The 25904-nt window shown below is 48.5% G+C and overlaps 2 protein-coding genes across 4 annotated transcripts in view; both read right to left on the bottom strand.

Moving 5' to 3' along the window:
• The window catches only part of LOC130078815 (NEDD4-like E3 ubiquitin-protein ligase WWP1), a 28393-nt gene extending 23322 nt beyond the window's left edge, over positions 1-5071 (bottom strand). Inside the window, exons 1-4 of the mRNA XM_056244499.1 lie at positions 4986-5071; positions 3782-3835; positions 3373-3471; positions 3154-3292 (exon numbers count right to left, since the gene is read on the bottom strand). Of these exons, the coding sequence (XP_056100474.1) occupies positions 3154-3292; positions 3373-3433 (200 nt within the window). The 5' untranslated portion in view covers positions 3434-3471; positions 3782-3835; positions 4986-5071. The remainder of the gene's footprint in view (positions 1-3153; positions 3293-3372; positions 3472-3781; positions 3836-4985) is intronic.
• Positions 5072-5759: 688 nt separating this feature from the next.
• On the bottom strand, positions 5760-25873 carry snx16 (sorting nexin 16). 3 transcript variants are annotated; one of them, XM_056244503.1, is made up of 9 exons: positions 25753-25873; positions 21956-22108; positions 21778-21913; positions 14868-14954; positions 10769-10917; positions 10629-10698; positions 9052-9188; positions 6756-6863; positions 5760-6602 (listed from the first exon to the last, which is right to left on the bottom strand). In XM_056244503.1, exons 2-9 carry the CDS (start codon positions 22087-22089, stop codon positions 6503-6505), a joined length of 921 nt encoding a protein of 306 aa, XP_056100478.1. In that variant the 5' UTR covers positions 22090-22108; positions 25753-25873; the 3' UTR covers positions 5760-6502. The 3 variants fall into 3 exon arrangements, with proteins under 3 accessions (XP_056100478.1, XP_056100475.1, XP_056100477.1); XM_056244500.1 differs by having other exon boundaries at positions 21778-22108; XM_056244502.1 differs by lacking the exon at positions 25753-25873 and having other exon boundaries at positions 21778-22127.
• Positions 25874-25904: the final 31 nt, after the last annotated feature.

Below are 25904 nucleotides of genomic sequence, written 5' to 3'. Positions count from 1 at the left end.
AAACACCACCAAAAACTATGGAACTTATATGGTTCTTTTCAGCTCGACTAGATGGTCCCAACGAGCTCGGTGCTCGCCGAATCCGTCTAGTATTCGCCGAGATATTTGCGTAATAGACGGTATTGTCTATGAGTTTGAGCACGAGCGCTCTTGTAAAATTTGGTTGCAATCTGAAACATCACCACTAGAGGCCGCTAAAAGTTACGTAGAGCACCTTTAATTAGTCCAGTTGAGGAAAACTGGAGGCAGGCTATGTAACTTAAAAAATGACATAATCAGGCCGTATAGAATGCAACATGTTATTATTAGCCTAACTTTCAAACAGACGGAAAAAAACATGAACGTCCGATTGGCGTCAATTAACACCAATTGTTTTTTACTATGGTTTCCAGAGCCGGCCCGAGCCTTTTGGGGGCCCTAAGCAGAATTTGATTTGGGGGCCCCCTCCCACTACGCGGAGTCACCTGTGCTTGACGATTATTGACACAAATATCACGCAATAATGATACATTATAAATTAATACAGTGAGGTTATGTAGCCTATTAATACAAAATAAATACTTAATAAAAAATAGATAGCCTATACTTAAATAAAGTTTTAACTTTTACTTTACTCTTTTTCTAACTCTTTGAAAGTTCTTAAAACAAACTCTCAAAACATATCAAATAATTTATTTGCTAAAATAATGACAAAACTGAGAAATCAACATAATAAGAGGGTTCAACAATGACAATTATTGTTGAAAACTGTAAAAATATTATTATTTCTCAACTGTCTCAATACATTGTAAGTTTTTTTTGTTGATTATTATTGTAACAGACTTGGTTGGATTGTACATGACAGAATCCAACAAAGTCTGTTACTATAATACCGGTAATGATGTACTGGCGCTCGTTGTATGTGCGTATGCAATGTATTTTTCCCCTCGGGGCTTGCCGTAGATAGGAATGGTCTGCACAAAACATACCGTAAATAATCATGCAAATATAGTTTTATCTTGCTCTTTTTTTCTCCTCCTCTGGCCTTTTCTTCTTTCTATTTTCGGCACCAGAAGGATACGTCCTTTTTTGTTACATGGCTTAACATTACCGTGACTATACGCAGTTGCGCACGAATTGTCTATGCACGCGCGAGGTGTCTAGATTATGCGCATGACTTAAACGCTGGCAGACACAGCAGCAGTTGTAGGCAGGTAATATTGATCATGTAATCAGAATTCTCTTGTCTTCGAAATATTCATTCATTCAATCATATTCATTTATTCATTTTTGTCACTTGTTTAAGTCATCTAAAAAAAATATTTTTCGGTTTTTCGACTCGATTGGGGGGCCCCCTGGTGGCCAAGGGGCCCCAAGCAGCCGCTTAGTTCGCTTATGCCTCGGGCCGGCCCTGATGGTTTCACACACATTCACTTTTTGAAACATTGAGGCACGGATGTACCTAATAGAAATAAATAAAACATATCCAGTTAACTAGCAGATCATTCATTTAGTTCGCTATTAAATAAGAGATCTAGCGCTAAAATCAGTTGTTTTTTAAATCAAGCTGAGCGCTCGTGTCGCTGCTATCAGTGTCATGGACGACGCGCCGCGCGAGTTGCACAATCTTCACTCGGACGCGCGTTTCAATCCATCGCCGTTGCGGAGACTCTACACAGGCGAAGCACTGCTACTGGGCGCAGAGATATCACGCAACACCTGAAATAAAGCTTGCCACAAAGAACCGGCGAAAGTAATGATTATGCATGAAACATTTGAATTGTTGATAAATTGATAAAGTTGACGATGCAGACTCGCCATCTGCGCAGTAGTGAACGCGCCTAGAGAGAGAAATGCTCACTTCATATGAATAAATTATTAATTATTAATCCAGGCAAATTTGTTGATGAAACATTGATTAAAATGAAGATACAATTTATACAAAACGAAATAAACTTTAAAGAAAGGCTTTCTACAAAACAAAACTAAATAAGTGGTCAAAATCATGTCTGACCAATTCCAAATGTTTTCCGATATATAGGCCTATTGGTGATCTTATGATCCTATCTTACTCATCTCATGCGGTTCCCTTTTCATATAGCCTAATCAACATAGATGAAATAAAAAAATAATAACATTATATTATTTATAAATATGAAACGTATATTTAAGTTTTTTAACTTATAATAAGCGTCACACCGCTCCGCTTTGCTCATGCTCTGGTGTGTAGCCTAATGCATGTGTGTGTGTGGTGGAGGGATGCGATTTTCGAATAATAATCAACCCAGCCATCTTCTAATATTATTTTTGCTTGAAAATTTCGTTTTGTATAAATTGTATATTAATTTTAATCAATGTTTCATCAACAAATTTGCCTGGATTATTAAATAAGAAGCGAATATAGTGGACAATATAGGCTAATCAGGACCCGGAGGCGCCGGCGCGTGCACACTTCTCTCTATAGGCGCGTTCACTACTGCGAAGATGGCGAGTCTGCATCGTCAACTTTATTAATTTATCAACTTTATCAATAATATCAATGGACCTGGCCATATCTGAACCGTCTCACTCAATCGTTCGTTGTTTAGGTCTATATTACAGCCGTTCTAGGCGTGCGCTTTATTTGAAATGCAGCATGCGATGTTGTTTAATAACTTTCAAACGGTAGAGCCTGTTCCTTTATAAGCCAAAGGTCGGTGTATTTTTGCTTTATACATTTTAGGCTTATTCTCAAATTCATATTGTGTTAGGGGGGCGGGATTATTACGCAATTTTAATCGGACAATTTGACCGGAGAGATTTAATTTTGTCGGACATTTCATTTTTTTCCCCGCCAATGTCCGGTAATTACCGGACAACGGAAACCCTGACACACAGTGACGTAACGACGTCGTTCGCTGGGCTCTCTAGTCAGTGGAAAAACAAACCGGTTCTGAGAAGGTTCGCAAGTGGAACCAGCACCAGTTCCGAACCAGTTCTTTTTTGGTGGAAACGAGGAATCAGTGAACAGCGGGAGGCTCGGGTTACTCTACACTGGGGGGATCAGGCTCACTCTTCAGATCCAAATTAGACCAATCTACTTCTAATGTAACTGACTTTCTCAAATGATGACGAGACTTAAAGAAACGAGCAGATCCCGCTCGTGTTAGCGGAGAAGCGTCGCTCGAGACTCACAGCGTCAGGCGCTCGTCCCACGCGGGATTGGAGGAGCTGTGGGATTTGGTGGTTTTCTTGCTCACTCCCTCTGATGTCACTTCCACATAGATGGTCGTTCCAAACCAGTTCTTCTTCCTCTTGAGTTTGGCACAGGAAACTGCACATGCAGACACAACACACACACATCAGCATGTGAAGAAAACATGTCACTTCCTGTTCCTGTGGGCGTGGTCTTACCAACGGCGTGCAGCTCTCTGGCGTTATTGCTACAGTCGCTTCTGGAGGAGCCCGTGGCCATGACCTCAAACACACCACACACTCCATCAACTACAGGACCTGAGGGAACACACGCTCACATGCACATCGCTGGACATCTGCATTTATAATGTGACAGAGATGGATTCCTCTGCGTAAGACCGTCTGCACACACGCTTTAAATCAGAGGGGAGAAAAAGTCCTTTTAATTCTACATTATGAGAGTTTTTGATGCAAATATTCTACTAACATTAAAAGAGCACCTTGGGAAAACATTTTATAAACATAAAATGCAGTTCATGACCCCTTTTAAACGGATTCTAAACTTCACATCAACTACCCATCTGCACTCTTCATCGCCAAACTAAGAAGCAAACTTTCTTCAACTCACAGCTGATGCGCGAGAGCCTGAGGATCTTCAGCCGTCACTGCGAGCCATGATGCACTGCAACACAAGACACACACAATCACACAACGGTTCATCCTTCAGACAGAGAGAGCCAGCCTTCATGTTCCGGCTCATTCTGCTGAATCTGATGATCAGGAACGTCGCCTCATGGATGTCTATCGCCCTAAGTTATCTCCACCGTGACGAGTGAATCTGACCAACATCTGGCTGACCTTCATGAGGCCAAGGCTTCATTCGTTCATGTAACGTACGGCTTCCCTAAACCACAGGGCTGATGGGAGAAACTGAGTCTCGGCACGTTCATGTTTGTGTGATACTGGACGGTCAGTGTGTTTACTGGCAGTTCAGTTAGGGTTAGACACATTATTATAATTTCCCATACACATTATTATATTTAATATAAATGCAGTTTACACAACCTGCTTTTTCAGAAGTAAATGCAAGTAGGGTTAGGGTGAACAAAATGACATGAAACATTTAGAAAAGGAGTGACACTACCTGTATTTATTTACATGTCTGTCTGATATAGTCAGTGTTTATAACTTCTCTCACTGTGAATTAATGTTTAAATATACAAGCGTTTAGGATTTGTCTGCCTCTCTATCGGTCCATATGCTGATCAAATAATATATGTATATATATAACGTTATATATATACTAAGCTGTCTATCCTCTGTGTGTTTATCGGTGTGTCTGTCTGTCTCTCTGCGGCCTGTTACCGGCGCTCATTAATGACTTCCCCGGCGCACAAATGATCTTAAATGAGTTTTACGTCGCTAATTGTTCATGTGTGTGAATCAGGGACATGTGAATCAGATTCTGTTGTGTAATTCTGTGACTGAACGGCAAATATTCCGCCGTTTATCCGCAGACTCATGCTAACAGGCTAACACGTTAGCGTCACGGCTAACGCGCTCTGACAGGATTAAACGACAAATAAACTGTCATTGTGAACAAACACACATTACTGTCAGACTCGCAGAGTCCTTCACACACCTGTGTGTCTCTCACACACTCATTCAGGTGTGAGTTTGTCATGTAATCGGGATTAATCTGGATCAGGCCTGAAGCCGCACCGCCATTTTCATATTTAACCTGCAGATCGACGGTGAAACTCTGCAGTGAGTTTAAAAAGCGTTAAACTAGTCAATGCCATTAAACTAATCAGACAAAGAGTTAAACTCACCAGAAGATGCAGCTGCGAGTCACTGCGACTCTAACTAACTGAAGTGAACTAAACAGAACAGGCTCCTCCTACTGACACACACACACACACACTCTCTCTCTCATACACAAATACGCACACACTCACACTTTCATACTCACGGACACACACTCTCTCTCTAACACACACCGTTTACAGTATAATCGATGTGAGCTGTGTATATTTTATTGCAAAGTGAAAAACGACAGTGAAACATTGCAGCACTTAATAGTATTTATAATGGAAGTTTATTGTGAAATTGAATGAAATGTTTGTCTGATTTCACAGCTCAGTTTTAGATCGATGATCTTTGAACAGAAAACAGTGAAGTACAAGATTAACTTCACACTGTATTCATCAACTATATACAGACTTCACCTCATATTTCCACTAGTTTCCCAGAGAAGCTTTTATTACATTTCTAAAGATCAGAACGTTGGAAAATCCGCCACCGTAAATATTTCTCAGTTTATCCACTTCCTCTGAACATCATAAGCATATTTGCATAACAGCTGTAGAACAATCAGCTCAATAAACATGAGAGCTGGAAACGGATTAAACGAAACAAACACAAACATTAGTGATATTGCTGTAAACATAAAGACGATAGAGAGTTTAATAGAGTGAATGCCTTCGCTCACCGACAGCTCTGGCAGAGAGAACACCTGACCATCCCTCAGTCACATGACCATCCCTCAGTCACATGACCATCCCTCAGTCACATGACCATCCCTCAGTCACATGACCATCCCTCAGTCACTCACACCTGGACCTTCAACCCGGCGAAGCCCATTCTAACGTTAGTCATATAAATACATAAAATTCTGCTGAGGGAAAAGACGCAAGGCACTGTGTCATCAGTGAAACTCATGGTGTGTGTGTGTGTGTGTGTGTGTGTGTGTGTGTGTGTGTGTGTGTGGGAAGGCACACGACTTTACCGTGGTGTTTGGACATGATTTCATCAAGTAGTGTAGAAGCATCTATCCCATAATCCCTCAGGACGTAAAGTGCATGATTTGGAGCTTCAGGCCTCGCTGTGATCAACACACACACACACACACACACCAGGAAATATGGCTTCAGTGACCTAAACACACACTAGCAGCATTTAACTACGATTATGACCTGAAATGCACAGAATGAGCAGGAACATGTGATCTGTGGAGTGATGTCATGTGAAAACCGCTCGACAGACTGAAGAGTCACGTGTGTGTGTGTGTATGTGGGTGTGTGTGTGTGAGGGTCTCGTCATCACAGAGACAAACCGAAGAGTCACGTGTGTGTGTGTGTGTGTGTGTGTGTCTCACTCATTTACACATCAAAAACCAGAAATAAAACCTAGACGTGACCCTGAGATGCTCCTCCAGCCGCGGCCGAACCCAGTGTCAGTGTGATTGTCTGAGCGATCCTGCCGGCTGTGTGTGTGTGTGTGTGTGTGTGTGTGTGTGTCTTTGGGCTGAGCTGACTCCTCCGTCCACAGGAACACAGTGAAGGAGATGTTAGTGTTCTAGAGGAGTGACCTGGATCACAGGAGGAGAAGAGCTGATGACGGCAGGACCACACCAACACACTGAGCTCTGAGACGACTGCAGCGCACACCTGCACACACACACACACACACACACACACACATTAGTGCGTCTGCATCAGGGTTGTGTGGACCACACTGTTTTAAAGTCGTGATGAAATGGAGGTAACAACAGATCTCTTCTTCCGTATTGTGACGAGTTTAAGCGCTCATCATGAACTCACTGCTTTTCCTCCAGCAGCTCCTGATCGGCCTCAGCAGCCGAAGACTCGACGTCCACACTGCCGTCACTGCCCGACACACACGGGCTCTCAGGGGTCAGGACCGCACCGCTGCACACACACACACACAGAGAGAGAGAGAGAGAGAGTCAGCTGGACCTGTCTGTCTGTCTGCCTGTCTGTCTGTACACCTGTCTGTCTGTCTGTCTGTACACCTGTCTGTCTGTCTGTCTGTACACCTGTCTGTCTGTCTGTCTGTACACCTGTCTGTCTGTCTGTCTGTACACCTGTCTGTCTGTCTGTCTGTCTGTACACCTGTCTGTCTGTCTGTACACCTGTCTGTCTGCCTGCCTGCCTGTCTGTCTGTACACCTGTCTGTCTGTCTGTCTGTACACCTGTCTGTCTGTCTGTCTGTACACCTGTCTGTCTGTACACCTGTCTGTCTGTAAACCTGTCTGTCTGTCTGTACACCTGTCTGTCTGTCTGTCTGTCTGTACACCTGTCTGTCTGTACACCTGTCTGTCTGTACACCTGTCTGTCTGCCTGCCTGTCTGTCTGTACACCTGTCTGTCTGTACACCTGTCTGTCTGTCTGTCTGTACACCTGTCTGTCTGTCTGTACACCTGTCTGTCTGTCTGTACACCTGTCTGTCTGCCTGCCTGTCTGTCTGTCTGTACACCTGTCTGTCTGTCTGTCTGTACAGCTGTCTGTCTGTACACCTGTCTGTCTGTAAACCTGTCTGTCTGTCTGTCTGTCTGTACACCTGTCTGTCTGTACACCTGTCTGTCTCCCTGTACACCTGTCTGTCTGTCTGTACACCTGTCTGTCTGTCTGTACACCTGTCTGTCTGTCTGTCTGTACACCTGTCTGTACACCTGTCGGTCTCCCTGTACACCTGTCTGTCTGTACACCTGTCTGTCTACCTGTACACCTGTCTGTCTGTCTGTACACCTGTCTGTCTGTAAACCTGTCTGTCTGTCTGTCTGTACACCTGTCTGTCTGTACACCTGTCTGTCTGTAAACCTGTCTGTCTGTACACCTGTCTGTCTGTCTGAGTGTAAACCTGTCTGTCTCCCTGTACACCTGTCTGTCTGTCTGAGTGTAAACCTGTCTGTCTGTCTGTACACCTGTCTGCCTGTACACCTGTCTGTCTGTCTGCCTGTACACCTGTCTGTCTGTCTGCCTGTACACCTGTCTGCCTGTACACCTGTCTGTCTGTCTGCCTGTACACCTGTCTGTCTGTCTGTACACCTGTCTGTCTGTACACCTGTCTGTCTGTCTGTACACCTGTCTGTCTGTCTGTACACCTGTCTGTACACCTGTCTGTCTGTCTGTCCACCTGTCTGTCTGTCTGTCCACCTGTCTGTCTGTCTGTACACCTGTCTGTCTGCCTGTACACCTGTCTGTCTGTCTGTACACCTGTCTGTCTGAACACCTGTCTGTCTGTCTGTCTGTCCACCTGTCTACCTGTCTGTCTGTCTGTACACCTGTCTGTCTGTCTGTCTGTCTGCCTGCCTGCCTGTCTGTCTGTCTGTCTGTACACCTGTCTGTCTGTCTGTCTGTACACCTGTCTGTCTGCCTGCCTGTCTGTCTGTCTGTCTGTCTGTACACCTGTCTGTCTGTCTGTACACCTGTCTGTCTGTCTGTCTGTCTGTACACCTGTCTGTCTGTACACCTGTCTGTCTGTCTGTACACCTGTCTGTCTGTCTGTCTGTCCACCTGTCTGTCTGTCTGTACACCTGTCTGTCTGTCTGTCTGTCTGTACACCTGTCTGTCTGTCTGTACACCTGTCTGTCTGTCTGTCTGTACACCTGTCTGTCTGTCTGTACACCTGTCTGTCTGTCTGTACACCTGTCTGTCTGTCTGTCTGTACACCTGTCTGTCTGTCTGTACACCTGTCTGTCTGCCTGCCTGTCTGTCTGTCTGTCTGTCTGTCTGTACACCTGTCTGTCTGTCTGTACACCTGTCTGTCTGTCTGTCTGTCTGTACACCTGTCTGTCTGTACACCTGTCTGTCTGTCTGTACACCTGTCTGTCTGTCTGTCTGTCCACCTGTCTGTCTGTCTGTACACCTGTCTGTCTGTCTGTACACCTGTCTGTCTGTCTGTACACCTGTCTGTCTGTCTGTACACCTGTCTGTCTGTACACCTGTCTGTCTGTCTGTACACCTGTCTGTCTGTCTGTCTGTCCACCTGTCTGTCTGTCTGTCCACCTGTCTGTCTGTCTGTACACCTGTCTGTCTGTCTGTACACCTGTCTGTCTGTCTGTACACCTGCACTGATGTGTGAGTTTGGATTTACTTGATTCCGCCTTCCAGTGTTTGGATGTGCCGCTCTTTCTCTTCCAGTGTTTTCTTCAAGCAGTTTATCTCTCGCTGCTTTTCAAGAAGCTCCCTCTGAAGCCTGTAGTTGCTCTCCTCTAGAGTCTCACAGAACGCCTGCACACACACACACACACACACACACACACACACACACACACACAGAAGACGTCTTCTCTTTGGATAAAGCCAAACATTCTCATGAATAATTTTGAGACAGACATTAATGTACTATAGCACTAGATGGTAACATTGTCTTCTATGGCGTGTACTACTAACATCTCTGTTAAAGGGGTCATATAATGGTACATGCACTTTTACAAGTTGATTGTACTGAAATGTGTGTTGGCAGTGCCTGTACACAACCATCATATAATGATAAAAATCCATCCAGTGTTTTTGTTTTAATCTCCTTATATGTTTTCCCCTGCCTCAAATCGAGCCGTTCGATTTTGTGACGTCACAAGCTCGGAAGCTCCTCCCACGAGTGTTGATTGACAGCAGCGTTTCAACACAGACCCGCCCTCGCTCGTGAGGGAGCTGTCAATCATAGTCCACACTGTCTATGAGCAGAATGGCGTCTAAGCGATTGTGGTGTTCTGTTCTTGGGTGTAATAACGAACACAGTCATTTTAATGTTCCTAAACCCGAACCGCTGAAGACGCAGTGGCTGAGTTTTGTTTTCGAAGGGAATATTCCCCACGAGCAACGTCAATGCTCTCATGTTTGCGAGAATCATTTCTCACACCAGACTGCTTTATAAAGGAGGAGGTATAAAGCTGGTTTTACTAGGAAGCTGCTCCTGAATAAAGGATCGGTACCAGCTATTCGTGTTCCTGCTGAACCTCTAGAATAACTGAAGTGAGTGTAACGTTTTATTAAACTTTATATTAATATTTATATTAATCTTTGCAAATCGCTAGCTGCACGCTTCACAATGAATGCGTCTAAGGTTTACACCCAGTCAGGGTACATTACGGCATGTTTTCTATGCATGATGTTCTCAATATAATTCATAATCCCACGTTTATAATGAACAACGCGTTATGGTTATTGTGTTATTGTGTACGCACAGAACAGAGAGGCGGAGTCAGCGAAGCTCATTATCATTTAAAGGCATATGCACTGAAACGGCGTGATGAAAACAGAGCTGTTTTTGACCAGGTAAAATAAGTGTTTTCTTACAATACTAATGAGAATTTTTAATTAAAGTATATTACAAACTTTTAATTTAGACCCTAAAGAATCATACTAGCTTGTACAAAAATGGCATTATATGACCCCTTTAACATCTATAAATGCAGTTTATTATAGAGCGGTGCAGGGATGATGTCAGAACCCAGAAGACTAATTCGTTCTGCCCATAAAACCTCGAGGGAACCAGGAATGAATCTTCGGGTTCTGGCCCTGCTTGTTCCCTGAGCCTGTGACGTGTGTGTGTGCAGTGGACATCATGTTTCACACACACTACAGCAGAGTTGGACTGTTTTCATCATGGAATCATCATCTTCCCGACGGCGAAGCGGCTTCGATCTGTATAGTATAAAGCGGACTCACCCGACTCTCCTCAAGACTGTCGAACGGGCCGGGCGGTTCATCCAGACACAAGAACTCCCGAACCGCCACACTGAGGAACAGGAGTCCGTCACACACACTTCAGGCACGCGTGCAGATGTATGTGTGTGTGAGCAGCTCACCAGTGGGCGATGTCTTTATGGGCCACGAGGTTCTGGAGGAAGGCCTGAAGGCCCAGCTGACGGTCCTCCAAGAAGTCCGTCTCGTAGTTGTCTTTGAACCAGCGTTTGGGAGGCAGAGCGAGTCGGAACCCGGGGAACATCTCCTTCAGCTGCAGAGAACGGGTCAGAGAACGGGAGAACGGGTCAGAGAACGGGTCAGTGAACGGGTCAGAGAATGGGTCAGAGAACGGGTCAGTGAACGGGAGAACGGGTCAGAGAACGGGAGAACGGGTCAGAGAACGGGTCAGTGAACGGGTCAGAGAACGGGAGAACGGGTCAGAGAACGGGTCAGTGAACGGGTCAGAGAACGGGTCAGTGAACGGGAGAACGGGTCAGTGAACGGGAGAACGGGTCAGTGAACGGGAGAACGGGTCAGAGAACGGGAGAACGGGTCAGTGAACGAGAGAACGGGAGAACGGGTCAGAGAACGGGAGAACGGGTCAGAGAACGGGTCAGTGAACGGGTCAGTGAACGGGTCAGAGAACGGGAGAACGGGTCAGTGAACGAGAGAACGGGAGAACGGGTCAGAGAACGGGTCAGAGAACGGGAGAACGGGTCAGAGAACGGGTCAGTGAACGGGTCAGTGAACGGGTCAGAGAACGGGTCAGAGAACGGGTCAGTGAACGGGAGAACGGGTCAGTGAACGGGAGAACGGGTCAGTGAACGGGAGAACGGGTCAGAGAACGGGAGAACGGGTCAGTGAACGGGAGAACGGGTCAGTGAACGAGAGAACGGGAGAACGGGTCAGAGAACGGGTCAGAGAACGGGTCAGAGAACGGGAGAACGGGTCAGAGAACGGGTCAGTGAACGGGTCAGTGAACGGGTCAGAGAACGGGTCAGAGAACGGGTCAGAGAACGGGTCAGTGAACGGGAGAACGGGTCAGTGAACGGGAGAACGGGTCAGAGAACGGGAGAACGGGTCAGTGAACGAGAGAACGGGTCAGAGAACGGGAGAACGGGTCAGAGAACGGGTCAGTGAACGGGTCAGAGAACGGGTCAGAGAACGGGTCAGTGAACGGGAGAACGGGTCAGTGAACGGGAGAACGGGTCAGTGAACGGGAGAACGGGTCAGAGAACGGGAGAACGGGTCAGTGAACGGGAGAACGGGTCAGTGAACGAGAGAACGGGTCAGAGAACGGGTCAGAGAACGGGTCAGAGAACGGGTCAGAGAACGGGTCAGAGAACGGGAGAACGGGTCAGAGAACGGGTCAGTGAACAGGTCAGTGAACGGGTCAGTGAACGGGTCAGAGAACGGGTCAGAGAACGGGTCAGTGAACGGGAGAACGGGTCAGTGAAACGGGAGAACGGGAGAACGGGTCAGTGAACGGGAGAACGGGTCAGAGAACGGGTCAGAGAACGGGAGAACGGGTCAGTGAACGGGAGAACGGGTCAGAGAACGGGAGAACGGGTCGGTGAACGGGTCAGAGAACGGGAGAACGGGTCAGTGAACGGGAGAACGGGTCAGTGAACGAGAGAACGGGAGAACGGGAGAACGGGTCAGAGAACAGGTCAGTGAACAGGTCAGAGAACGGGTCAGTGAACGGGTCAGAGAACGGGAGAACGGGTCAGTGAACGGGAGAACGGGTCAGTGAAACGGGTCAGTGAACGGGTCAGAGAACGGGAGAACGGGTCAGTGAACGGGAGAACGGGTCAGTGAAACGGGTCAGTGAACGGGAGAACGGGTCAGAGAACAGGTCAGTGAACAGGTCAGAGAACGGGTCAGTGAACGGGTCAGAGAACGGGAGAACGGGTCAGTGAACGGGAGAACAGGTCAGAGAACGGGTCAGTGAACGGGTCAGAGAACGGGAGAACGGGTCAGTGAACGGGAGAACGGGTCAGTGAAACGGGTCAGTGAACGGGAGAACGGGTCAGTGAACGGGAGAACGGGTCAGAGAACGGGAGAACGGGTCAGTGAACGGGAGAACGGGTCAGAGAACGGGAGAACGGGTCAGAGAACGGGAGAACGGGTCAGTGAACGGGAGAACGGGTCAGTGAAACGGGTCAGAGAACGGGAGAACGGGTCAGTGAACGGGAGAACGGGTCAGAGAACGGGTCAGTGAACGGGAGAACGGGTCAGTGAACGGGAGAACGGGTCAGAGAACGGGAGAACGGGTCAGAGAACGGGAGAACGGGTCAGTGAACGGGAGAACGGGTCAGTGAACGGGAGAACGGGTCAGAGAACGGGAGAACGGGCCAGTGAACGGGTCAGAGAACGGGAGAACGGGTCAGAGAACGGGAGAACGGGTCAGTGAACGGGAGAACGGGTCAGAGAACGGGCCAGTGAACGGGAGAACGGGTCAGAGAACGGGAGAATGGGTCAGAGAACGGGAGAACGGGTCAGTGAACGGGAGAACGGGTCAGTGAACAGGAGAACGGGTCAGAGAACGGGTCAGAGAACGGGTCAGTGAACGGGAGAACGGGTCAGTGAACGGGTCAGAGAACGGGTCAGTGAACGGGAGAACGGGTCAGAGAACGGGTCGGTGAACGGGTCAGAGAACGGGTCAGAGAACGGGTCGGTGAACGGGTCAGAGAACGGGTCGGTGAACGGGTCAGAGAACGGGTCGGTGAACGGGTCAGAGAACGGGTCGGTGAACGGGTCAGAGAACGGGTCGGTGAACGGGTCAGAGAACGGGTCGGTGAACGGGTCAGAGAACGGGTCGGTGAACGGGTCAGAGAACGGGTCAGAGAACGGGTCAGAGAAAGGGTCGGTGAACGGGTCAGAGAACGGGTCGGTGAACGGGTCAGAGAACGGGTCGGTGAACGGGTCAGAGAACGGGTCGGTGAACGGGTCAGAGAACGGGTCGGTGAACGGGTCAGAGAACGGGTCGGTGAACGGGTCAGAGAACGGGTCGGTGAACGGGTCAGAGAACGGGTCGGTGAACGGGTCGGTGAACGGGTCAGAGAACGGGTCGGTGAACGGGTAAGAGAACGGGTCGGTGAACGGGTCAGAGAACGGGTCGGTGAACGGGTCAGAGAATGGGTCGGTGAACGGGTCAGAGAACGGGTCGGTGAACGGGAGAACGGGTCAGAGAACGGGTCGGTGAACGGGTCAGAGAACGGGAGAACGGGTTAGTGAACGGGTCAGAGAACGGGTCGGTGAACGGGTCAGAGAACGGGTCGGTGAACGGGTCAGAGAACGGGTCGGTGAACGGGTCAGAGAACGGGTCGGTGAACGGGTCAGAGAACGGGTCGGTGAACGGGTCAGAGAATGGGTCGGTGAACGGGTCAGAGAACGGGTCGGTGAACGGGAGAACGGGTCAGAGAACGGGTCGGTGAACGGGTCAGAGAATGGGTCGGTGAACGGGTCAGAGAACGGGTCGGTGAACGGGAGAACGGGTCAGAGAACGGGTCGGTGAACGGGTCAGAGAACGGGAGAACGGGTTAGTGAACGGGTCAGAGAACGGGTCGGAGAACGGGTCGGTAAACGGGTCAGAGAATGGGTCGGTGAACGGGTCAGAGAACGGGTCGGTGAACGGGTCAGAGAACGGGTCAGAGAACGGTCGGTGAACGGGTCGGTGAACGGGTCAGAGAACGGGTCGGTGAACGGGTCAGAGAATGGGTCGGTGAACGGGTCAGAGAACGGGTCGGTGAACGGGTCAGAGAATGGGTCGGTGAACGGGTCAGAGAACGGGTCGGTGAACGGGTCAGAGAACGGGTCAGAGAAAGGGTCGGTGAACGGGTCAGAGAACGGGTCGGTGAACGGGTCAGAGAACGGGTCGGTGAACGGGTCAGAGAACGGGTCGGTGAACGGGTCAGAGAACGGGTCGGTGAACGGGTCAGAGAACGGGTCGGTGAACGGGTCAGAGAACGGGTCGGTGAACGGGTCAGAGAACGGGTCGGTGAACGGGTCAGAGAATGGGTCGGTGAACGGGTCAGAGAACGGGTGAACGGGTCAGAGAACGGGTCGGTGAACGGGTCAGAGAACGGGTCGGTGAACGGGTCAGAGAACGGGTCGGTGAACGGGTCAGAGAATGGGTCGGTGAACGGGTCAGAGAACGGGTCGGTGAACGGGTCAGAGAACGCACAGGCTTAGAGGAGCGCATCACTGAATAGCACTGACCTTGTCGTTGAGTCTGGAGAAGTCAGTGTAGCGCCTGAACACGACCCAGCTCTCGTCCAGAGTCTTCCTCACCAGAACCTTGTAGACCTGCAGCACATTCACATCAGTGTCACAGTTCTTCACACGGGACCCGGGAGACCAGCGCCAACACACTCATGATGAGCTTATGATCACCTACACGAATCCGCCAAGGTCACGTGATTTCAGTGAACAGGGCTTTGCTGCATCATGTCAATGAACCAATGAGTTTTACAATAATTCTATGAGCACATTAGCAGGAATAGGAAGCGTAGTAGTTAATTGTCTCTTAAAGGAACACTCCGACTTTTTGGGACTTTAGCCTATTCACCTTATCCCCCAGAGTTAGATAAGTCCATACATACCTTTTTCATCTCCGTGCGTGCTATAAGTCTGTTTGACGCACCCACCGCTAGCCTAGCTTAGCACAAAGACTGGATGTAAATGGTTGCAGCTAGCATACTAATCCAAATAAGTGACAAAATAGCGCAAACATTTTCCTATTTACATGCTGTGATTTGTATAGTCACAGAGTGTACAAAAAAACTACGTCACATGAGACACAGACATATTTTAACAGTATAAATACTGGGAACTATATTCTCTGAAGGCGAAGCACTGCTACTTGGGCGGAGTGATAACCGCAGCACCTGAGACGAGCCGTGGTGAGGAGCAGAGAGTTCGTTCAGAGTTTGGGTACGGCACATCTCAGGTGCTGCGGTTATCACACGTTCACTCCGGCCGACGCTGACGGCATGCTGCACGCTCTACAGCGGTGTTTACTTCTGATAGATAGGGAAGCGTGTTCAGACGAGGGTTAGGGGCAGCGAGGTACGAGGCTAACCCTTTACTGACAGAGGAAATACAGAACGATGTTTTATATTTCATATTTGCACATTGCCTTTCCAACTTCTAACCCTATTACCATAAACCAACAAAGTATCCACAGACGAACGCCTCCCCACTCCCTGTCGCTGCTGCTGTGAAGGAAAGCAGTCGGTACAACATCACAGTGTGTGAAAACACACACACACACACACACACACTCAGAGTTAACAGGAGCGTCCGAGAGCCGTGCTGGCTATCACATGTCCATCCGCATGTCTGTGCTTCTGTTACCGCATCTAATGTGCTCTACTCTCTGTGCTCTACTCTCTCTGTCTGTGCTCTACTATCTCTGTCTGTGCTCTACTATCTCTGTCTGTGCTCTACTATCTCTGTTTGTGCTCTACTATCTCTGTCTGTGCTCTACTCTCTGTGCTCTACTCTCTCTGTCTGTGCTCTACTATCTCTGTCTGTGCTCTACTATCTCTGTCTGTGCTCTACTATCTCTGTTTGTGCTCTACTATCTCTGTCTGTGCTCTACTCTCTGTGCTCTACTCTCTGTGCTCTACTATCTCTGTCTGTGCTCTACTATCTCTGTCTGTGCTCTACTATCTCTGTTTGTGCTCTACTATCTCTGTCTGTGCTCTACTCTCTGTGCTCTACTCTCTGTGCTCTACTATCTCTGTCTGTGCTCTACTATCTCTGTCTGTGCTCTACTATCGCTGTCTGTGCTCTACTATCTCTGTCTGTGCTCTACTATCTCTGTCTGTGCTCTACTATCTCTGTCTGTGCTCTACTATCTCTGTCTGTGCTCTACTATCTCTGTCTGTGCTCTACTATCTCTGTCTGTGCTCTACTATCTCTGTCTGTGCTCTACTATCTCTGTCTGTGCTCTACTATCTCTGTCTGTGCTCTACTCTCTGTGCTCTACTCTCTGTGCTCTACTATCTCTGTCTGTGCTCTACTATCTCTGTCTGTGCTCTACTATCTCTGTCTGTGCTCTACTATCTCTGTCTGTGCTCTACTATCTCTGTCTGTGCTCTACTATCGCTGTCTGTGCTCTACTATCTCTGTCTGTGCTCTACTCTCTCTGTCTGTGCTCTACTCTCTCTGTCTGTGCTCTACTATCTCTGTCTGTGCTCTACTATCTCTGTCTGTGCTCTACTATCTCTGTCTGTGCTCTACTATCTCTGTCTGTGCTCTACTATCTCTGTCTGTGCTCTACTATCTCTGTTTGTGCTCTACTCTCTGTGCTCTACTCTCTGTGCTCTACTATCTCTGTCTGTGCTCTACTATCTCTGTCTGTGCTCTACTATCGCTGTCTGTGCTCTACTATCTCTGTCTGTGCTCTACTCTCTCTGTCTGTGCTCTACTCTCTCTGTCTGTGCTCTACTATCTCTGTCTGTGCTCTACTATCTCTGTCTGTGCTCTACTATCTCTGTCTGTGCTCTACTATCTCTGTCTGTGCTCTACTATCTCTGTCTGTGCTCTACTATCTCTGTCTGTGCTCTACTCTCTCTGTCTGTGCTCTACTATCTCTGTCTGTGCTCTACTCTCTCTGTCTGTGCTCTACTATCTCTGTCTGTGCTCTACTATCTCTGTCTGTGCTCTACTATCTCTGTCTGTGCTCTACTATCTCTGTCTGTGCTCTACTATCTCTGTCTGTGCTCTACTATCTCTGTCTGTGCTCTACTATCTCTATCTGTGCTCTACTCTCTGTGCTCTACTATCTCTGTCTGTGCTCTACTATCTCTGTCTGTGCTCTACTATCTCTGTCTGTGCTCTACTATCTCTGTCTGTGCTCTACTATCTCTGTCTGTGCTCTACTATCTCTGTCTGTGCTCTACTATCTCTGTCTGTGCTCTACTATCTCTATCTGTGCTCTACTCTCTGTGCTCTACTCTCTCTGTCTGTGCTCTACTATCTCTGTCTGTGCTCTACTATCTCTGTCTGTGCTCTACTATCTCTGTCTGTGCTCTACTATCTCTGTCTGTGCTCTACTATCTCTGTCTGTGCTCTACTATCTCTGTCTGTGCTCTACTATCTCTGTCTGTGCTCTACTATCTCTGTCTGTGCTCTACTATCTCTGTCTGTGCTCCACTATCTCTGTCTGTGCTCCACTATCTCTGTCTGTGCTCCACTATCTCTGTCTGTGCTCCACTATCTCTGTCTGTGCTCCACTATCTCTGTCTGTGCTCTACTATCTCTGTCTGTGCTGTCTGTGCTCTACTATCTCTGTCTGTGCTCCACTATCTCTGTCTGTGCTCCACTATCTCTGTCTGTGCTCTACTATCTCTGTCTGTGCTCTACTATCTCTGTCTGTGCTCTACTATCTCTGTCTGTGCTCTACTATCTCTGTCTGTGCTCTACTATCTCTATCTGTGCTCTACTATCTCTGTCTGTGCTCTACTATCTCTGTCTGTGCTCTACTATCTCTATCTGTGCTCTACTCTCTGTGCTCTACTATCTCTGTCTGTGCTCTACTATCTCTGTCTGTGCTCTACTATCTCTGTCTGTGCTCTACTATCTCTATCTGTGCTCTACTCTCTGTGCTCTACTATCTCTGTCTGTGCTCTACTATCTCTGTCTGTGCTCTATTATCTCTGTCTGTGCTCTACTATCTCTGTCTGTGCTCTACTCTCTGTGCTCTACTACCTCTGTCTGTGCTCTACTATCTCTGTCTGTGCTCTACTATCTCTATCTGTGCTCTACTCTCTGTGCTCTACTATCTCTGTCTGTGCTCTACTATCTCTGTCTGTGCTCTACTATCTCTGTCTGTGCTCTACTATCTCTACTATCTCTGTCTGTGCTCTACTATCTCTGTCTGTGCTCTACTATCTCTGTCTGTGCTCTACTATCTCTGTCTGTGCTCTACTATCTCTGTCTGTGCTCTACTATCTCTGTCTGTGCTCTACTCTCTGTGCTCTACTATCTCTGTCTGTGCTCTACTATCTCTGTCTGTGCTCTACTATCTCTGTCTGTGCTCTACTATCTCTGTCTGTGCTCTACTATCTCTGTCTGTGCTCCACTATCTCTGTCTGTGCTCTACTCTCTCTGTCTGTGCTCTACTATCTCTGTCTGTGCTCTACTATCTCTATCTGTGCTCTACTCTCTGTGCTCTACTATCTCTGTCTGTGCTCTACTATCTCTGTCTGTGCTCTACTATCTCTGTCTGTGCTCTACTATCTCTACTATCTCTGTCTGTGCTCTACTATCTCTGTCTGTGCTCTACTATCTCTGTCTGTGCTCTACTATCTCTGTCTGTGCTCTACTATCTCTGTCTGTGCTCTACTATCTCTGTCTGTGCTCTACTATCTCTGTCTGTGCTCTACTATCTCTGTCTGTGCTCTACTATCTCTGTCTGTGCTCTACTATCTCTGTCTGTGCTCCACTATCTCTGTCTGTGCTCCACTATCTCTGTCTGTGCTCTACTCTCTCTATCTCTGTCTGTGCTCTACTCTCTCTGTCTGTGCTCTACTCTCTCTGTCTGTGCTCTACTATCTCTGTCTGTGCTCTACTATCTCTGTCTGTGCTCTACTATCTCTGTCTGTGATCTACTATCTCTGTCTGTGCTCTACTCTCTCTGTCTGTGCTCTACTCTCTCTGTCTGTGCTCTACTCTCTCTGTCTGTGCTCTACTCTCTCTGTCTGTGCTCTACTATCTCTGTCTGTGCTCTACTCTCTGTGCTCTACTATCTCTGTCTGTGCTCTACTCTCTCTTTCTGTGCTCTACTATCTCTGTCTGTGCTCTACTATCTCTGTCTGTGCTCTACTCTCTCTGTCTGTGCTCTACTATCTCTGTCTGTGCTCTACTATCTCTGTCTGTGCTCTACTATCTCTATCTGTGCTCTACTATCTCTGTCTGTGCTCTACTATCTCTGTCTGTGCTCTACTATCTCTGTCTGTGCTCTACTATCTCTATCTGTGCTCTACTATCTCTGTCTGTGCTCTACTATCTCTGTCTGTGCTCTACTATCTCTATCTGTGCTCTACTCTCTGTGCTCTACTATCTCTGTCTGTGCTCTACTATCTCTGTCTGTGCTCTACTATCTCTGTCTGTGCTCTACTATCTCTATCTGTGCTCTACTCTCTGTGCTCTACTATCTCTGTCTGTGCTCTACTATCTCTGTCTGTGCTCTACTATCTCTGTCTGTGCTCTACTATCTCTGTCTGTGCTCTACTATCTCTGTCTGTGCTCTACTATCTCTGTCTGTGCTCTACTCTCTGTGCTCTACTACCTCTGTCTGTGCTCTACTATCTCTGTCTGTGCTCTACTATCTCTATCTGTGCTCTACTCTCTGTGCTCTACTATCTCTGTCTGTGCTCTACTATCTCTGTCTGTGCTCTACTATCTCTGTCTGTGCTCTACTATCTCTACTATCTCTGTCTGTGCTCTACTATCTCTGTCTGTGCTCTACTATCTCTGTCTGTGCTCTACTATCTCTGTCTGTGCTCTACTATCTCTGTCTGTGCTCTACTCTCTGTGCTCTACTATCTCTGTCTGTGCTCTACTATCTCTGTCTGTGCTCTACTATCTCTGTCTGTGCTCTACTATCTCTGTCTGTGCTCCACTATCTCTGTCTGTGCTCTACTCTCTCTGTCTGTGCTCTACTCTCTCTGTCTGTGCTCTACTATCTCTGTCTGTGCTCTACTATCTCTGTCTGTGCTCTACTCTCTGTGCTCTACTATCTCTGTCTGTGCTCTACTATCTCTGTCTGTGCTCTACTCTCTGTGCTCTACTATCTCTGTCTGTGCTCTACTATCTCTGTCTGTGCTCTACTCTCTGTGCTCTACTATCTCTGTCTGTGCTCTACTATCTCTGTCTGTGCTCTACTCTCTCTGTCTGTGCTCTACTCTCTCTGTCTGTGCTCTACTCTCTCTGTCTGTGCTCTACTATCTCTGTCTGTGCTCTACTCTCTGTGCTCTACTATCTCTGTCTGTGCTCTACTCTCTGTGCTCTACTATCTCTGTCTGTGCTCTACTATCTCTGTCTGTGCTCTACTATCTCTGTCTGTGCTCTACTATCTCTGTCTGTGCTCTACTATCTCTGTCTGTGCTCTACTCTCTGTGCTCTACTACCTCTGTCTGTGCTCTACTATCTCTGTCTGTGCTCTACTATCTCTATCTGTGCTCTACTCTCTGTGCTCTACTATCTCTGTCTGTGCTCTACTATCTCTGTCTGTGCTCTACTATCTCTGTCTGTGCTCTACTATCTCTACTATCTCTGTCTGTGCTCTACTATCTCTGTCTGTGCTCTACTATCTCTGTCTGTGCTCTACTATCTCTGTCTGTGCTCTACTATCTCTGTCTGTGCTCTACTATCTCTGTCTGTGCTCTACTATCTCTGTCTGTGCTCTACTATCTCTGTCTGTGCTCTACTATCTCTGTCTGTGCTCTACTATCTCTGTCTGTGCTCTACTATCTCTATCTGTGCTCTACTCTCTGTGCTCTACTATCTCTGTCTGTGCTCTACTATCTCTGTCTGTGCTCCACTATCTCTGTCTGTGCTCTACTCTCTCTGTCTGTGCTCTACTCTCTCTGTCTGTGCTCTACTATCTCTGTCTGTGCTCTACTATCTCTGTCTGTGCTCTACTATCTCTGTCTGTGCTCTACTATCTCTGTCTGTGATCTACTATCTCTGTCTGTGCTCTACTATCTCTGTCTGTGCTCTACTCTCTCTGTCTGCGCTCTACTCTCTCTGTCTGTGCTCTACTATCTCTGTCTGTGCTCTACTCTCTGTGCTCTACTATCTCTGTCTGTGCTCTACTCTCTCTTTCTGTGCTCTACTATCTCTGTCTGTGCTCTACTATCTCTGTCTGTGCTCTACTCTCTCTGTCTGTGCTCTACTATCTCTGTCTGTGCTCTACTATCTCTGTCTGTGCAGTGTGAGTAAATGATGACAGAACTAACCCTATGAAGACACTTTCGTCAGTTTGGTACAAAAAACGAGTGTGATATTGTGTTGATTTTGGTTAATGATGTTTTGTTGTTCCTGGCGATGTTTGCAGGAAGTTCTGAGCCGGCTTCATGCTGAGCTGATACAGTGATGTGCGATCGGAAGCACTCACCGTGAACTTGGCCCGCTCCTCCATCACCTCGTATCCCAGAACCGTGGGTGTGATGGGCCGGTCCTGCCAGTGACCCGGGCTCTCCGGCGCGCTCTCGGGGTTCGGGGAGCTGGAGTTCAGATGAGGAGAGCTGGAGTCCAGATGAGGAGAGCTGGAGTCGGGGTTCGGCGAGCTGGAGAACTGCACGGATCGCTCGCAGCCGCTGAGTCTGGCCCGGGTCACGGGACTCTGGCTTCGGTCCGGCACTGAGACGGCTGCTCTCCGCGGGGCTCGGTCTATCGGAACCGGAACCGGAACAAACGGCGCGGCCATCGCTGATACACACACACACCTGAGGAGACACACAGGCTGATACACACCTGAGGAGACACACAGGCTGATACACACACACCTGAAGAGACACACAGGCTGATACACACACACCTGAGGAGACACACAGGCTGATACACACACACACCTGAGGAGACACACAGGCTGATACACACCTGAGGAGACACACAGGCTGATACACACACACCTGAGGAGACACACACAGGCTGATACACACCTGAGGAGACACACAGGCTGATACACACACACCTGAAGAGACACACAGGCTGATACACACACACCTGAGGAGACACACAGGCTGATACACACACACACCTGAGGAGACACACAGGCTGATACACACCTGAGGAGACACACAGGCTGATACACACACACCTGAGGAGACACACAGGCTGATACACACACACCTGAGGAGACACACAGGCTGATACACACACACCTGAGGAGACACACAGGCTGATACACACACACACCTGAGGAGACACACAGGCTGATACACACCTGAGGAGACACACAGGCTGATACACACACACCTGAAGAGACACACAGGCTGATACACACACACCTGAGGAGACACACAGGCTGATACACACACACACCTGAGGAGACACACAGGCTGATACACACCTGAGGAGACACACAGGCTGATACACACACACCTGAGGAGACACACAGGCTGATACACACACACCTGAGGAGACACACAGGCTGATACACACACACCTGAGGAGACACACAGGCTGATACACACACACACCTGAGGAGACACACAGGCTGATACACACACACCTGAGGAGACACACAGGCTGATACACACACACCTGAGGAGACACACAGGCTGATACACACACACCTGAGGAGACACACAGGCTGATACACACCTGAGGAGACACACAGGCTGATACACACACACCTGAGGAGACACACAGGCTGATACACACACACCTGAGGAGACACACAGGCTGATACACACACACCTGAGGAGACACACAGGCTGATACACACCTGAGGAGACACACAGGCTGATACACACACACCTGAGGAGACACACAGGCTGATACACACACACACCTGAGGAGACACACAGGCTGATACACACACACCTGAAGAGACACACAGGCTGATACACACACACCTGAGGAGACACACAGGCTGATACACACACACACCTGAGGAGACACACAGGCTGATACACACCTGAGGAGACACACAGGCTGATACACACACACCTGAGGAGACACACAGGCTGATACACACACACACCTGAGGAGACACACAGGCTGATACACACACACCTGAGGAGACACACAGGCTGATACACACACACACCTGAGGAGACACACAGGCTGATACACACACACCTGAGGAGACACACAGGCTGATACACACACACACCTGAGGAGACACACAGGCTGATACACACACACCTGAGGAGACACACAGGCTGATACACACACACCTGAGGAGACACACAGGCTGATACACACACACCTGAGGAGACACACAGGCTGATACACACACACACACACACACACACACACACCTGAGGAGACACACAGGCTGATACACACACACCTGAGGAGACACACAGGCTGATACACACACACACACACACACACACCTGAGGAGACACACAGGCTGATACACACACACCTGAGGAGACACACAGGCTGATACACACACACACACACACACCTGAGGAGACACACAGGCTGATACACACACACCTGAGGAGACACACAGGCTGATACACACACACCTGAGGAGACACACAGGCTGATACACACACACACCTGAGGAGACACACAGGCTGATACACACACACACCTGAGGAGACACACAGGCTGATACACACACACCTGAGGAGACACACAGGCTGATACACACACACCTGAGGAGACACACAGGCTGATACACACACACCTGAGGAGACACACAGGCTGATACACACACACCTGAGGAGACACACAGGCTGATACACACACACCTGAGGAGACACACAGGCTGATACACACACACACACACCTGAGGAGACACACAGGCTGATACACACACACCTGAGGAGACACACAGGCTGATACACACACACACCTGAGGAGACACACAGGCTGACACACACACACCTGAGGAGACACACAGGCTGATACACACACACCTGAGGAGACACACAGGCTGACACACACACACCTGAGGAGACACACAGGCTGATACACACACACACCTGAGGAGACACACAGGCTGATACACACACACACACACCTGAGGAGACACACAGGCTTATACACACACACACACACCTACACATGAGGAGACACACAGGCTGATACACACACACACACACCTACACATGAGGAGACACACAGGCTGATACACACACACACACACACACATGAGGAGACACACAGGCTTATACACACACACACACACACCTACACATGAGGAGACACACAGGCTGATACACACACACACACACACACACACACACACCTACACCTGAGGAGACACACAGGCTTATACACACACACACACACCTACACATGAGGAGACACACAGGCTTATACACACACACACACACCTACACATGAGGAGACACACAGGCTGATACACACACACACACACCTGAGGAGACACACAGGCTTATACACACACACACACACCTACACATGAGGAGACACACAGGCTGATACACACACACACACACCTACACATGAGGAGACACACAGGCTGATACACACACACACACACACACACATGAGGAGACACACAGGCTTATACACACACACACACACACCTACACATGAGGAGACACACAGGCTGATACACACACACACACACACACACACACACACCTACACCTGAGGAGACACACAGGCTTATACACACACACACACACCTACACATGAGGAGACACACAGGCTTATACACACACACACACACCTACACATGAGGAGACACACAGGCTGATACACACACACACACACCTACACATGAGGAGACACACAGGCTGATACACACACACACACACCTACACATGAGGAGACACACAGGCTGATACACACACACACACACACACATGAGGAGACACACAGGCTTATACACACACACACACACACCTACACATGAGGAGACACACAGGCTGATACACACACACACACACACACACACACACACACACCTACACCTGAGGAGACACACAGGCTTATACACACACACACACACCTACACATGAGGAGACACACAGGCTTATACACACACACACACACCTACACATGAGGAGACACACAGGCTGATACACACACACACACACACCTACACATGAGGAGACACACAGGCTGATACACACACACACACACACACACACACACACACACACACCTACACCTGAGGAGACACACAGGCTTATACACACACACACACACACCTACACATGAGGAGACACACAGGCTGATACACACACACACACACACACACACACACACACACACCTACACATGAGGAGACACACAGGCTTATACACACACACACACACCTACACATGAGGAGACACACAGGCTTATACACACACACACACACCTACACATGAGGAGACACACAGGCTGATACACACACACACCTGCTGATACACACTTCACTGACTGTAGTTACCCGTCACTGTTATAAACACTGTTCCCAGATCAGGCTCCTCCAGTGACTGTCTTCTGCAGAGCTGCTTTACATATGAAGTTGAGTCTCATATCTGGTGAAGTTTACATCTCCAGTCCCAGTGAAGCTCGACTCGACTCAGACTCGGCGTATCT

Source organism: Rhinichthys klamathensis, unplaced genomic scaffold (assembly GCF_029890125.1).
Source record: "Rhinichthys klamathensis goyatoka isolate OS25496 unplaced genomic scaffold, OSU_Roscu_1.1 h1tg000996l_1, whole genome shotgun sequence".
NCBI classification, from domain to species: Eukaryota; Metazoa; Chordata; class Actinopteri; order Cypriniformes; family Leuciscidae; genus Rhinichthys; species Rhinichthys klamathensis.
Note: the sequence above shows the minus strand (reverse complement) of the source record. Positions and strands in the feature narration are given on the sequence as shown.